Raw genomic sequence first — 14,484 nt, forward strand, 5'->3', positions numbered from 1 at the left:
GTCAGTGCCAGCTATCTGCAGAGAGAACATTCTCTCAGGATTGGCATCAAGATATCTAGGATGTCCTGGGAAATGAGATGAGCACATCCACGGGTGTAAAAGTCTTGGGGGCTGCGTCACTGGTGTATAAATGATCATAGGAGAAACCAACCTTGTTTCTGGTGCTACGTAGTGATTACTAATGAGAAGCATCATGAACATGAATTCAGAGCCTTTCCACCCACAGCATGGTAGCCAGGAAATAAGGATCCAGATATGGTGTGTTTGCCTTTCCCTTTTATTTATTTAGTTAGTTATCATCATTATTGTTTTAGTTTCTAAAGTTTCTAGCTAAAAACGAGCTGAAAGGGTTCTTTGTGAAAAAAAAAAATCATTACAGTTTTCCATATCCTACTTTTCTAGATAGTTCAAAAATTCCCTTTCATCACAGAAATTCTTCCGCAAACAGTAAACACATAAAGATCTTTTAGACATTCGTTCCTCTTGCTTTCTTCCTTCAAATCATCGTATTTCCGATCGCATTTAAAATATTACGAACATTCTAATATGACAAGTCAAACTGAAATATAACAGATTGTAAAAAAAAAAAAGTGTTTTCTTTGTAATATGGCATTTATTTTACAATGCACATATTAGGTCAAATGGTAAGAACCAAAGCATCTTCCCCCCCCCTTGGAGATCGCACAGAGTGGGCGCCTTTGAAGGCTACCCTGACTGCCGCAAGGAGATTTGTCCACAAGATTTGAGCTTTCATATACCTTCCATACCAAAGGACATACCTACCACTACAGTTTGTGGCGGCTTAAAAAGAAAAATTGAAGCATATCATTAAGAAAAATCTGCAAGATGTGTCTGAGGAGTACTGCAGTTGTGAAGGCGAGGGGAGCAGGGCCTTCCCCAGGCTGGCTGGGCAGTGGCTGGCCTCATCCTTGGAGGCAGTCTCCGTTCTGGAAAGCAGCTGGCTCACACTTTTTTTGGGTTTGTTCTCTTTTGGGCACTCCTAGCTTTAATGGTCTTCTTGGGGCTGGCTGGTTTGGGAGCAGGAGGCTTTCCCTTTGGTTTCGGGGTGTTGCTACGACTGGTGCGCCCGGCTGTTCGCTTCTTGTCCTGAACGGTCCTCCGCTGTTCCCGCAGCCTCTCTTCCCACTGCTGGGAGGCAATTTGTAACCATGACCATCAAGTACATTTCACCGAGTAATGCCATTAAACTAATGTCAGGATTGATGCCCCTTTTTTCCCCCACTGTCACATATAAGTCATGATAACAACGAATAAAATAGCTATGCTGTACTATGGCATTTCTCATACACCGGATGATTTGAAAAGTGCTCAAGGTGGGATGCAATCTGTCTATTTATTCATTTCACTGAAACTCCCAACAGCCCTGCTAGGTGGGCACCATGGTAGGGGCCAGGAAACGAGCACACAGAGCTTATTTGCACAGTCATGTGGCTGACAAATGTCAAAGCTGAGATGCAAATTCACCAGTCTGACTCCAGGGCCCAAGGCCCCAACCCATGCACTTTTGCCCATAGGCCCTGCGATGCCAGTTTCCTACACAGCAAGTTTCCTACAAAGCAGGGGTTCTGACACGGCTAAGAGGCGAAGCCTCACTAGGAAGTCCAGGGTCCTTCTTATGGCATTTGTAGGTGGGCTCACCTAATTCTCTTACTTCCAAAGGAAGATAGCCCCTCCCACCTCTAGTAATCCACTCAAGTATTAGCTACCCAGAACTGATGAGAAACGAGACTTTCTGGATAGTTGTTTCCTTGATAGAAAAGGATTTACTACTTCTACTATAAAGAAATACTACTCATTTAAATAGCAGCATGTAAGAAAAAACTGAGTCCACTTGAATAGATGTTGCTTTTTATCACAGTATATACACTGTTTTGTTGGAGTTTATTTCATTCAGTGGAGAGTATGAGCATGAGCACAGGCTGGGCATTGTCTGAGGCACCAGAAATACAATGAAATGAGAAACACTGTCCCCACCCTCCCAGGGCACAAGTGTAGTCTGTCGTGAAATAATAAACTCATTAGGCCTGCTATTATATGGTGCTAGCTTCAAATTCTTACGGAAGCATTACTGGAATATTTGTTGCAGAAGTAAACTGCCTAAATGGCCATGATTCCTGAAAGCTTGCTTTCACTCAGGTTCTTAGGGTGGACTTGCTTTCTATATTGATGCTTCTAATCTGCTGCGGTCTTGGAAATTGCATAACCAATCCTACTAGAATTTTCTGTTCAGGAAGGCGAAGTGGGTTCCTGAGTAGCTCCTGAGTTTTTAGCTCAGATGTAAAGGTCGTGTTATTCCCAAATGCATCCAGTAGGAGAGGCTTTGTTCAAACTACCTTCTCTATAAGTCAGTATTAATATAGACTTTTCCCTCACACACTAAGAGGGCACGGGCAGTAGTAGTAAGACCCTTTGTGAACCTGAAAACACAAGTCCTCCTACAGATACCTAAGCGGATTTAGAGGAGAGCGGGGATGCTTTAAACATTTCAAAAAAAAAAAAAAAAAAAAAACCTTTCAAACCAACGATCTGATTTCTCTGGTTCTGGTGTGAACTCATATCTCTGGGCAAAAAATTATTCTAACTCCTTTAATTGAATTACCAATCTTTCTCTGATGTTACCATTAAAGTAATAGATTTGGCCCCAAAATGATTATAGTTCGTAGATTATTGATTTTGACAAGTCTCAAAATTGTTTTAAGCACAGGGGAAGATTATGCTTTGTACAAAGACAGCGTGAATTTTAGGATTGCACATTCCCACACCCTGTGTCTATGTTTGTTTTAAACCCTCTGGAGGTAAATTCTGCTCAAGTACGTGACTGATTTTGCTAAAATAGTTAAATGAAATACCACAGAAAAAAAAATTTAAACCTTAATTTAATTAAGGTTATATTTTTATATTAAAATAACCAATCGATCAGGATTGAATGCAACCAAATCACCTTGAGATTGCAGAGATACTGAACTACAATTTCCAAGTCAGAGCTCCTAACTGCTTATTCAAAAGATAAATAGTGAGAGCCTGGAGATGGGAGTATGTGCTGAACCCCTAGTGCTATAGAATTTCTTCACTCACACTTAACTCCGTATTTGGAGTATTGCTAACCATACTTACTATGGATCTTTTACTAAGTTGATCTCTCCATTTTTCAACTAAACAGTTTTCAAGAAGCATCATCCTGAAAAAAAGAAAAAATAATTTATCTTGAGCAATTCTGATTATGTAAGGAAAAAGCTTAAAAATACAAAAAAATTGGAAAAACACCCAAATTCTTTAAAACCCTTAACCCTACAATCCACATATCCACTATTCATATTTTACTAGCATTTCCTTTTATTCTTCCTCATACCTATATATATATTTAAATTACACTGAGTATTTAGGTCATATAATATATTTCTTTTTGTCATTCTATTATACACATTTTCTCATTTAATTAGAATTCAAAAATATAGCTATAATAACCATATAATATTTCAACAATAATATCCATTACACACTTAGGCCTTTCTCTACTGTTGAACCCCCTTCTTTTGCTTAGCTCCTGTCACCAGCATTGTGTTGAATGCCCTTGTACATACAGACTAGTGTGTACTGACTTATTATGCCTCCAGATAGATTTCTGGAAGTAGAATTATTGAGTCAAAGAGTATATATTTTTTTCAAAGTTTTCAATGCACAGTGCCAAACTCTTTTCAGAATGGTTGAACTTTGGTTCAAATTATTTTTTAATTTGGATTGGAGAATTAAAGAGGTAAATTTATTTACTCTTTGTATTTCTTCTGGAACTTGTATAGATTTATGTACATATTATTTATATATTGTAGTCTTTACATGTCAAATATGAACTCACATGAACTCTTTATAGAGTAAGGTTACTATTCCTTTGTCATAACTATTTCAAGTATTTTTTTCAATATTTATTGTCCTTTTGGGGTGATTTTTATGTCCATGATATTATATCATCAAAAATGCATATTGACATTTTTCCATTGTGATTTCTTACATTAATTTCATGTTTGCAAAGTATTTTGTCATTCAGATTTCACATACCTACCTATTCACCTAATTTTACCCTCTATGATGAAGTTTTAAAAATATTTCTTTACTCCATTTGAAATTTATTTTATAGTATAGTAAAAAGTGAACATATGTGCTAATTTTCCAAATAAAAATATTTGAAACATTTACTAAACAATATATTCATGTCCAATTGATTTGCCATATCTCCTTCATAATAAGTTATTTTATGCATTAGAATCTGTTTCAAGACTGCTTTCTCTGTTTTATTTATCTACATGTGTACTCTTGCACCACATGGTTTTAGCCAAGTACAGCTTTGTACCAGTTTTCTGTCTCTCCTAAGGCAGATTTCCTTTCAAATGGTATTTTCAAAATCTCCTTTATACACTCTTCTCCGTTTGTTCCTCCAACTGATCATTAGCATCATTTGTGAAGACATAACTCCCAGTTATTCAACAATATTTTTACTGGCATTTTCATCAGAATTACATGAAGTCTATAAGTGAACAGAAAGGATGATGGGGAAGCTGTTATTTAATTCATTTATAATCCATTCATCTGTCCCAATAGGATTCAATGACTATGTTCCGGTATGTTCCCAGAACCACATCTAGTCCTGCAGCAGATACAAACACTATGCAAGAGATGAGCCTAGAAACAGTCAACATTCATGCATTCTGCTTCCACAGAGAGACAAGCTGCAAGTAGAAGAACAGCTTTAAAGTCAAGAGCACCAGATAGTATACGTGGTATGAGGAGGGTACCCAAGTGCTGATAGAATACAGATCGAGAAAGTATTCAAGTGAGGCTAGTTTCAAAAGGTGTTTTGGAGAAATAGCCCATGGTTGTATCCAAAAGAAATACATGAACAGTAATGGCAGAGAATCAAAGGGAAGACTTGTTATATAAAAAAGGACTTATATTGTGGGAGATGTATCCTGCCGTGGGTTATGGGGCCCATCCAGTAACCTGGTCTGAAGAGTTCGATTATTACATTATAAGGTACCAATATATAAAAAGAGGCCAAGGAAAGAGATGTGGGGGAAGCCACGCTCCCAGCTAATGATATATAGACACATGTATATACATGCATGTGAGTGTGAATATGACTGTGTCTGTATGTAATGGTCTATCAAACAAACATTGTATACATTTAGATTGTATATAAGGAAAGTGTGGAATTGTCATTAACTTGATCTTTAGGTTATTGAAGAGCTCTTTGAAAAAATTCAGTACTTGCCACCCTAAGATTGATTTTTTTAAAAGATTTTATTTATTTATTCATGAGACACACACACACACACACACACACACACACACACAGAGAGAGAGAGAGATAGGCAGAGGGAGAAGCAGGGTCCATGCAGGGAGACTGATGTGGGACTCGATCCCATGACCCTGGGATCACGCCCTGAGCCGAAGGCAGATGTTCAACCACTGAGCCACCCAGGCGTCCCCCTAAGATTGATCTGAATGGTCTGAATGTCTTAACTTATAGTAACTTATTGGCCTACAATTTTGGAAGTCAAAATTTTGAAATAAATTTTGAAAATTGCTTTTTAAAGATTCCATTTTGACATTTTGAAGTAGATTTTTAAAGATTCCATTCAAATCCTCCTATTTCTATTTTTCCTTAATGCCACGTGGAATTAAACACTATTGAGGATATGTGAGATCACAACAGAGGCATCTATTAAAACTGTCTTGTTTATTTCTTTCTTTATTAAATTGTCTTGTTTAAAAAGAACTCCTGGTGCCATATTTTTTTTAATAAACCATGACTGCTAAATGAGATTCATGTTTTTAGAAGCAGTGTGCAGTTTCTTCTGTCCCTTGGTGCCTACCTGGAGCGCCACTCGTAACACATGATGAGAACGTCTTGATGCGGCAGGATGTGAGGACACTGGCAGGAAGAATTTGTAATGAGCGGGACCTGCGTTCGAGGGATGGGTGACAAGGACTTGAAGATCTCTTTCACGTCCACCACAGTGGTTACTTCGTTACAGCCACTCCTCTGCACAGCTTTGATTTTGGCATGAATGACTGCAATGTAAAAAGTGATAGAAGTGTGGATGAAGCCTTTGGAGACAAAGACTTGGTGTAATCACGCCAACTCCTGAGCCCTCTCTTAAAGAATGCCTCCTGTAATTATGGTCATGTCCGAGCTGCCCAGATGCCAGCAAGAAGCCCACACAATCGTATTGTCAGCATTGTCTTTAAAGTCCTGGCTCATGCCACAAGATGTATGAGCAAAATGACAGGCAGGCTTCGTCTGGGCTCTGCTTCTGGATCGGTGAGGGCTCCTCATGGGCTGCAGCTAGCATGTGAATAGAGAATCTCAGAGATTGTTCTCAGGCTGAAAATGCTAAAATTTGGTTCGTTTGTTTGTAGGTCTGTTTGCCAAAAGAACAAACCAGAAGATTCAAGTCAGGAATGTCAGTAAATATTTCACAGAAATGAGTATTTGTTTATCCCCTGCCTTGTGATTATTTGAAGTGAGAATCATATGTTTTTGGGTTCAGAAGCCACTTTTCTAAAAAGACATTATTTTAGAGAGAAAGATTGAGAGTGCGTCCAAAGGGGAAGGGACAGAGGGAGAGGAGAGAGAGAATCTCAGGCAGATTTCAGAATGAGCCGGTGAGCCAGAGGCCCAAAGGGGCGGAGGGGAGGGCTCGATCATGAGATCATGACCTGAGCCGAAATCAAGAGTCTGACGCTCAACCCGCTGAGCCACCCAGGCGCCCCTCAGAAGCCACTTTAAAGTTTGGATGGTCCAACCACCCGTCTGACGCTTGAACGTTTTTTCTCTTCCAAAGGAAGTTATGAAAGCCATGACATTTCTGAACTGGAAGGAGGCTCTGAAGATCACTGTTCTCAATCCTTTACTCACACGCTGTCAGGGCAAGGTCTGCGGTGAGCAGCAGTGTAAGTGTTATTACAGATGGCTGTTAACATCACTGCGTCTGATTACGCTCTAAATTCTGGCCCCTTTGGTCCCTTACTATTACTGCCTTCCATGGAATTGTAATCAGCCTAGCACAGATCTGTCTTGGATTCCGTCCTAGAAAGCTGGTTTATGAAGAAGCCAAAGGACTTAAATAGAAAATGGTTTCACCATTAAAGTAGTTATGGAGAACAGCAAGACAGTGAAGCCCCAGTTAGTAAGGAGGGCTGGGGAGTGTCAGATGAGGGACAAAGGAGATTAGACTAAGACACTATCTACAAGAAATGTTTTTAAAACGACAACAATGGAAGCTACTGGAAAAGACCATTTGCTTTTTTTTTTTTTTTTTTTGGTTGAGTTACCCACGTTGGCTAGATATAATCTCAAATCTTACAACTCAAATAAAAGGTTATGTTTTCAGACTTTTGTATTGCCACGGTCTTCCTACTTTCCCATGTGACATACCACATAAAGTTGATGATTTAAAATTTCAGTTTGAATCATGGAAAACAAAGTTAACAAATAAAATGACCATTTTGCCTAAAGAGTTCCTGTCATTTCAGCAGAAGTAACGTAGGAAATGCAAAGGAGGGGATCCCTGGGTGGCGCAGCGGTTTAGCGCCTGCCTTTGGCCCAGGGCGCGATCCTGGAGACCCGGGATCGAATCCCACATCGGGCTCCCGGTGCATGGAGCCTGCTTCTCCCTCTGCCTGTGTCTCTCTGCCTCTCTCTCTCTCTCTCTCTCTCTGTGACTATCATAAATAAATAAAAATTAAAAAAAAAAAGGAAATGCAAAGGAACATAAAATAACCCAAACGGATATTTTAAAAGGACACATTTTTAAATTAAATCTATTTTCAAATGATAATAGAATTCGGTTTACTTAAAAGATTAAAAATAGCTGACCCCCTACAGAATGTGCGGACTGCTCTTTCCAGTAAGACAGAAGGGCATTTAAACTATGCCAATGCCTGTACCTCTTTCCCCACAATTCCTTTAAGATGTTAAATATCTGTAGGAGTTTATAAGTAAAAGGAAAACAGGGGGAGGTCTTAATTCCTGGGCCTCAGATAATCCAACCCACGGATCAGTCACCCACTCTTCCGATAGCACTGAGATCCCAAGAAGAGAACAAGTCAGGTGGGCCATCCTGGCTGAGTGGCCCGTCTGCCTAAGACAAGTAGGACCTCGATGGCAACTCTGCTCTGATCCGCACCACTCTTCCCCCCAGGTAACCTATTTTGTATTTGCTTAATTTCCCCAGAAAAGCAAGACATTTTCCAGCTGTCGCCGTGCCATCTGGAACCCACGTAAGTTACCACTTTGTGATCAGCTTTGCGGCTGGCTTTGCCATGTGCCAAGTCCTCCAGTAAATGGTTTCATCAGATGACTTACCGTAGCTGTAGTTTTTGCTCAGATACGTCGCCAGAGTCGGCTTTACCTTTTTGCACTTGCAACGGTCTGAAGAAGACAAAAGAGAGACAATAAGTTGGAAAAGTGTTCAGAAACCACACTGGGGAGGCGACAAAGGGGGAACCTCAAGGGAGAAAGAACTCACCGGGGCTTAGGCGTTTACAGTCAACATCAAGGGGCCTTTCCTGTACCATCATGTCTGGCGTGATGTCTATCCACTTAACGTCTGAAACACACAGAGAGCCACGTAGGTGTGGTCAGTGACTTAGCCTGCTCACCCAGCTGGAATAAGGAACCATCTGGAGACAGACACTAACACAGTGTCACAAAAGAATGACACTACATTGTAAAAGTGGCATGTGATTGTCGTCTACTTTTTTCATACAGACATTCCTGGGCTTAGGAAAGAAGATTTTTGAGTGAAATTTTGCCCAACGAGCACAAATTGATACGAATGCACATCCATTTCAATTGGCTGACGCACACTAACTTCCCTTCCAAATCCATTTTAAAATGTTGCTTTTTCGCAGCTTGACAGTTGACACTAATCAAAACATCCAGAATATTTCCAAATCGCCGCCTCTCTTTTTGCAAGGCAGAAGCAGCCCACTGCTATCTATAACCCCCCAAGAGCATAACCCTCTTTTATATAATCTGAGCAATAAATACGTTTTTTTCCCCCTAAAGCTTTGAATTAGAGAGGAATTCCGACTTTCCCTTCACCTTACTTCTCCTCCTTCCTGTGTTGGGCAACGCTCTGACCTATAACCTCAGAAACTACACTAAGGCAACACCATAATCTCTCTAAATGTGCAGGATAAAAGCATGCAAAATGTTCTTAGGTTTCGTTTCAAGAAATGGTTTTAAGCTTGCTCCTTCATCCTAGAAAAGCAGCCAGATGACCAAAAAAAAAAAAAAAAAAAAAAAAGGAAGGGAAGTGAAAGTGGACGTCCAGTTAACTAAGATGCCACAGATTCCCTTTCCCAGAACGACTAAATTTACAAAGTGCACTCCTGTGGGGAGTGGTGACTTACGGGTAGGTACTGCTTTTTTTGGGGGGGGTGGGGGGGGTGGGGGCAAGAGTTTCCAGGGGCTCACACTAAACGGGAGATTCCCGGTGGGATTGTTTTGGGGATCAAAGTGCGCAGCGCTCAGGCCCCACCCAGGTCGCGCCTGCCGCTGCTGTTGCTGCTGCTGCTGCTCGCGACCCCCGTCCAGGTGCGCGCCCCCGACGGCTCCAGCGGCGCCTCCCGCCCCGCACGCCTGCTCCTCGGGACGCGGGGCTCCCCAGCTCCGGACGTTCCTGCAGCCTCCCCCTCCCTCCACCCGTCCCCAGGCAGGTCCCCGTCCCGCCCTCGGGAGCAGGGTGCGGGCTGCCCGCCCGTCCGGGCTCCCGCGCGGCCTCACCGTCGGGGAGGTCGGTGACGATGGCCTCGGGCGAGATGCACACGCCGCGGTCGTAGACCGGCAGCTCGTCGCAGGCCAGGCTCTCGGGCCAGCTGTGGTTGTACATCTTCATGAGCGGCTCGCAGTCGTCGCGCGCGCGCTGGCACACCGACTTGCACGGCTTGATGGGGTCGTGCAGGAACTCGAGCGTGCAGATGGGCGCGTACATGGCGCAGAGGAAGAAGCGCAGCACCGAGCTGCAGTTCGCGTCCACCAGCTCCTCGTACTGCTCGATGGCCAGGACGGCGTTCTCCTGCGTGCTGTGGTGCAGGTGGTTGGGCATCCGCGTGATGTTCCAGGGCATGTGCCGGCACATGGGGATGCGCACCGCCTCGCAGGGCGCGCCGCGCACGCCGAGCGCCAGGCGCAGCCCGAGGCAGCACAGCGCCGCCAGCACCGCGAGCTGCATGGCCCCGGCCCGGCCGCCCGCCCCGCTAGCCGTCCGTCCGTCCTCCCTGCCCCGGGGGCGGCCGTCGCCCGGGGCCGCGGACACGCCGTGCGCCCGCGGGGCCCGGCCGGGCGTCTCGGAGCGCGAGGGCGCGGGCGCTCAGCCTGCGGGGCGCCCAGCCGCCCGGGCAGCTCGGGTCCCCGACGCGGCAGCTCCGGCCCCCGACGCGGCAGCTCCGAGCGCAGCCGGCCTCGGCCATTGCGGGACCCTATTTATCCCGACGCGTCCCCTGACGTGGGCCCCGGAGGCTCCCGCGGCGGCGGCGGCGGGCGCGCCCCTCCCCCTCCCCCTCCCCCCCGCGCCCCTCCCCCGCCCGCGCCGCGCCCGCCCCGAGCGCTGACATCATCCCCTCCGGGCCGCGGCCCAGGGCTGCGAGCCTGCGTTTCCCCAAAGTCCCTCCTTTTTAGTCGGGCCAGTCCTTGTCCTTCGCACCAGGAGAAAGAGTCCCTGGCAGTCGTTTTGGACACCGGATCCAAGCGGGTGCAAGGAGAGGATCTCAGGACGGGGCAGGCGCTGTTTGGGTCAAAGCTGAGCTCTGCGGCCCCTGCCCTAGAGGTGCCCGGGGCGCAGGGTTGCAGCGGGTGCGACCTTCCGCGGCCCCTCCTCCCGGGGCTCGCTCGCCTGCAGCTCGCCCGTCGCGGGGGGTGGGGGGGACCCGGAGGGACACGTCGTCTCCACTCACACACCCCCTCCTCGGTTGTGCGCACTTGGGTTTTGTTCCAAGCCGTGAGCTTGGGCTCAGGTTTTTCCAGAAAGGCATTTGGTCTGTACGTGCTCCGGGAGCCCAGCAGCCCCAAGGTGCAATAATAGCATCTTCTGGTTTAGGAATGTTTTCCGTCCGCCGACATTCCCCTTCCTTCTTCTCACCCTCTGTTCCTCAATCCACCGTGAACGGAAACCCAGGAGAAAACAGGACCGGACACCAAAGCCTGAAAGATCCCCCCCTCCCCGCCCCCCACTTCATTGCCAAGCGATTTCCAGCCCAGCGAGGCTAAAAATCTTGAGGTTTTGATGTGCTTGAAACTACTTACATTGAGTAAGAAGCCGCGTACCCTGGAAAGCATGGTACGTTTTGTTTCTTCTTCCAGCTTATTTTTATGTTTTGTTTTTTTTCTTTTTCGTTTATTTTTATTAGGAAGAGGTAGTAAAACCAACTGCTGGCTCAGGTCTCACAGAAAAGGGAGACTGTTGTTGCAAATGTACATCAATCTTCTGGCAGTAAGGTTTCTGGTATATGATATTCTCTTAGGGCATTAGGATATGAAAATGTGGTCTCTGAATGTTAATCTTTAAAAACATCAGTTCAGCACTGGGTGTTATACTATACGTTGGCGAATTGAATTTAAATAAAGAAAACTTAGAAAAAAAATAAAAATAAAAACATAGTTCAGGGGCATCTGGGTGGCTGAATCAGTGAAGTGGCGGCCTTTGGCTCAAGTCAGGGTCTCAGGGTCCTGGGATCCTGCCCCACGTGGGGCTCCCCCCTCAGGAGGTAGTCTGCTTCTCCCTCTGCTGCTCCCTCTGCTTGTGCTGTCTCTCTCAAATAAACAAAATCTTAAAAAAACTAAACAACCATAGTTCAATTAAAAATCTGAACATATGGCAGATAACTGTTTTTTGTTTTTTGTTTTTTGTTTTTTATCTCCAAAGCTTAGACCCACAATATTAGTTTAGTTTTGACTCTGTCCAGGACTAAGAATTATAATAGCCCAGCAACAAAAAAAATACAGCTGGCATTTTATTGAGCATTTACAATGGGCTGGGCGTGGTGTTAAGCTCTTTAAATGTAAGACCTTCTTTTTTTTTTAATTATTTTTTATTTTTTTAAGGGAACACGAATTAAACATGTTAAGTTGAGAGGACAAATGACACAAATACATTTCAGGATTCATCCAAGGAGTCGGGTTCTATTCAGGGGAAGCCCAGAGTGTCCAAACACAGCCGCGCCAACCTGGAGAGGTAGTTCCAGTTTCAGGTAGGTCTCAAGCTCCCAGGATGGCAAGCCGGGCCAGTGAACTCTCAAGCAATGGGGATAACCTAGAGGACATTTTGAGCCATTTCCAGCTGTCAAATCCAGTGAGTCGAAACCCCCTGGCTTAGGGGGAAATATTTGTAGCCCCAGCTCCTACAGGGGCAGGAAATGCAGTTTTGAGAGACAGTTGGACTCCGGCTCCTGTGAGTTGGTCAAAGAGGCAGACTTGGAAAGGGCTCTCTCTGGCGCAGCCAGTTGGAACCTGCTGCATCTGTTCACAGCTAGTACCAAGTCGCAGCACAGCAGGCATCACCCCGATGTTCTCCAGGGTGTTTCCTTGAAGAAAAGGTGCGGAGAAGGTAAGAGGCCTTCTCTATAAAGTTCTCTGGCTTCCCTCGGGGGGTCCACTGGCTGCCTGTCTGTAGTGGTTCTACTTGGGGTGGGAGACTCTGTCCGCGGCCTCCTCCTTCAGGCCCTGTCTCAGCCCTAATCCATTACCCTGTACTGGACATTGATTTGCCAATAGCCTACGTAGCTGAGGAAGTTACTCTGGTCAGTGGCTTCTCTCTGGAGGTTCCTGTGTAGAGGCCTGCTTCTCTGCTTGGGTTCCAAGGCCAGTCCTCTTCTCACTCTCCACGCACCCTGCCTCTCCAAGTTTCTCAACCTTAGTGCTTCTGACCCTGGGGCCAGAATATTCTTTATTGGGTTCTGTGCATTCTGGAAAGTTTAGTAGCCTCTCTGGCCTCCTCCTACTAGATGCCAGTAGAGGCTGCCCCTACCCTGTTATGACAATCAAAAATGTCTCCAAGTAACCGTCTCCCCTGTCGTTCTCCTCTTTGGCTTCAATTACCACCGAGATGTCGATGGCTTCTGAAACCAGTCCTCTAGCCCTGTTGGTTTGTGGAAATGCTCATCCAACTGTCCCTGGGGTATTTCTACCTGCATAACCCACAGGTATGTCAAAATCAACCAATCCTTTTTTTTTTTTAAGATTTGATTTATTTACATGAGAGACACAGAGAGGGGCAGAGACATAGGGAGAAGCAGACTGCCTGTGGGGACCCCGATGCAGGACTCCATCCCAGGACCCCGGGATCACTCCCTGAGCCAAAGGCAGACGCTCAACGACTGAGCCACCTAGGAGCCCCAAAGTCAACCAGTCTTTTTTTTTTTTTTTTAAAGATTTTATTTATTTATTCATGGGAGACACACAGAGAGAGAGTGAGACAGGCAGAAACACAGGCAGAGGGAGAAGCAGGCTCCATGCAGGGAGCCCGACGTGGGACTTGATCCCGGGTCTCCAGGATCACGCCCTGGGCTGAAGGAGCCACCAGGAGCCCCAAAGTCATCCAATCCTTTTTTTTTTTTTTTAAAGATTTTATTTATCCATGAGAGAGAGAGAGAGGCAGAGACACAGGAGGAGGGAGAAGCAGGCTCCATGCAGGGAGCTGGACGTGGGACTCAATCCCGGGTCTCCAGGACCATGCCCTGGGCTGAAGGAGGCACTAAACCGCTGAGCCACCTGGACTGCCCCAAAGTCAACCGATCCTAAACTGACTTGTCTTCTTTGCTCATTCAGGATGGAACTCCCAGTGGCCCAAACCAGAAAGTTCTCCTCCATAGCGCCGTTTCTGATCCACCGTCGCCCGCCGCCACCACCTCAGTTCAGATTCCAGTGTCTGTTACCTGGATTATAACGGCATCTTCCTCCTCCTGCTCCCTGCCCAATCTCTGCACTCACACCTCAGGGAGCTTCCTAAGGCTTCCGCCTCATGGTGCCCCTCCCTGGTTTTCAAGACCCCGTTTGATAGGGCTCAAAATTACTCTCCTTAAACCCCAGCACTACACCCATTTTCCCTTGTCCCCATGTCCTTTATGTGGGAATGTTCCCTCCTGCTTTCATCTGGTTCACGTCCTCATTCTTGAAACACAGATCAACTGTAAAGATACCATAAATTTGGAAAGCAAGTCTTTTTTTTTAAGTTGCTTTTTTTTTTGATTCTGTATGGTACATCCTAATATTACGAAATATTCCATATGGTACATCCTAATATTATGAAACATAAACCATAAACCCAATAAACTTTGTTCTTTTTATTATTTTTTTTATTTTATTTATTTATTTTTTTTAAACTTTGTTCTTGATGCTAAACTCCCAGACTCACACGCGCCTGGAGTTGTGGTGTTGTCAGGTGATGGATGAGGGTGGAAGTGTCA

At 45.2% G+C, this 14,484-nt stretch overlaps 1 protein-coding gene and 1 long non-coding RNA gene across 4 annotated transcripts; one reads left to right on the forward strand and one right to left on the reverse strand.

The window, feature by feature from the left end:
- Positions 1–256: 256 nt before the first annotated feature.
- Positions 257–10,271, reverse strand: SFRP4 (secreted frizzled related protein 4). Its single transcript, XM_077864085.1, has 6 exons — positions 9,809–10,271; positions 8,547–8,627; positions 8,384–8,449; positions 5,889–6,087; positions 3,136–3,199; positions 257–1,149 (listed from the first exon to the last, which is right to left on the reverse strand). Exons 1-6 carry the CDS (start codon positions 10,254–10,256, stop codon positions 964–966), a joined length of 1,044 nt encoding a protein of 347 aa, XP_077720211.1. The 5' UTR covers positions 10,257–10,271; the 3' UTR covers positions 257–963.
- Positions 10,272–10,947: 676 nt separating this feature from the next.
- On the forward strand, positions 10,948–14,371 carry LOC144293005 (uncharacterized). Of its 3 annotated transcripts, XR_013360433.1 has the most exons (4): positions 10,948–11,360; positions 12,125–12,626; positions 13,125–13,221; positions 13,847–14,371. It is a non-coding gene; the product is annotated as an uncharacterized LOC144293005 (long non-coding RNA). The 3 variants fall into 3 exon arrangements; XR_013360432.1 differs by having other exon boundaries at positions 12,125–13,221; XR_013360434.1 differs by having other exon boundaries at positions 12,181–13,221.
- Positions 14,372–14,484: the final 113 nt, after the last annotated feature.

This window comes from Canis aureus, chromosome 21, assembly GCF_053574225.1.
Source record: "Canis aureus isolate CA01 chromosome 21, VMU_Caureus_v.1.0, whole genome shotgun sequence".
In the NCBI taxonomy this organism is placed as follows: domain Eukaryota; kingdom Metazoa; phylum Chordata; class Mammalia; order Carnivora; family Canidae; genus Canis; species Canis aureus.

Excerpts from the sequence above, each read along its gene's own strand:
- SFRP4 (XM_077864085.1), bottom strand. The coding sequence starts at position 10,256 with ATGCAGCTCGCGGTGCTGGCGGCGCTGTGCTGCCTCGGGCTGCGCCTG. Across the intron at positions 6,088-8,383 it reads GAGCAAAAACTACAGCTACG|TCATTCATGCCAAAATCAAA; the intron begins GTAAGTCATCTG and ends TTTACATTGCAG. Across the intron at positions 3,200-5,888 it reads TGTTACGAGTGGCGCTCCAG|GATGATGCTTCTTGAAAACT; the intron begins GTAGGCACCAAG and ends TCTTTTTTTCAG.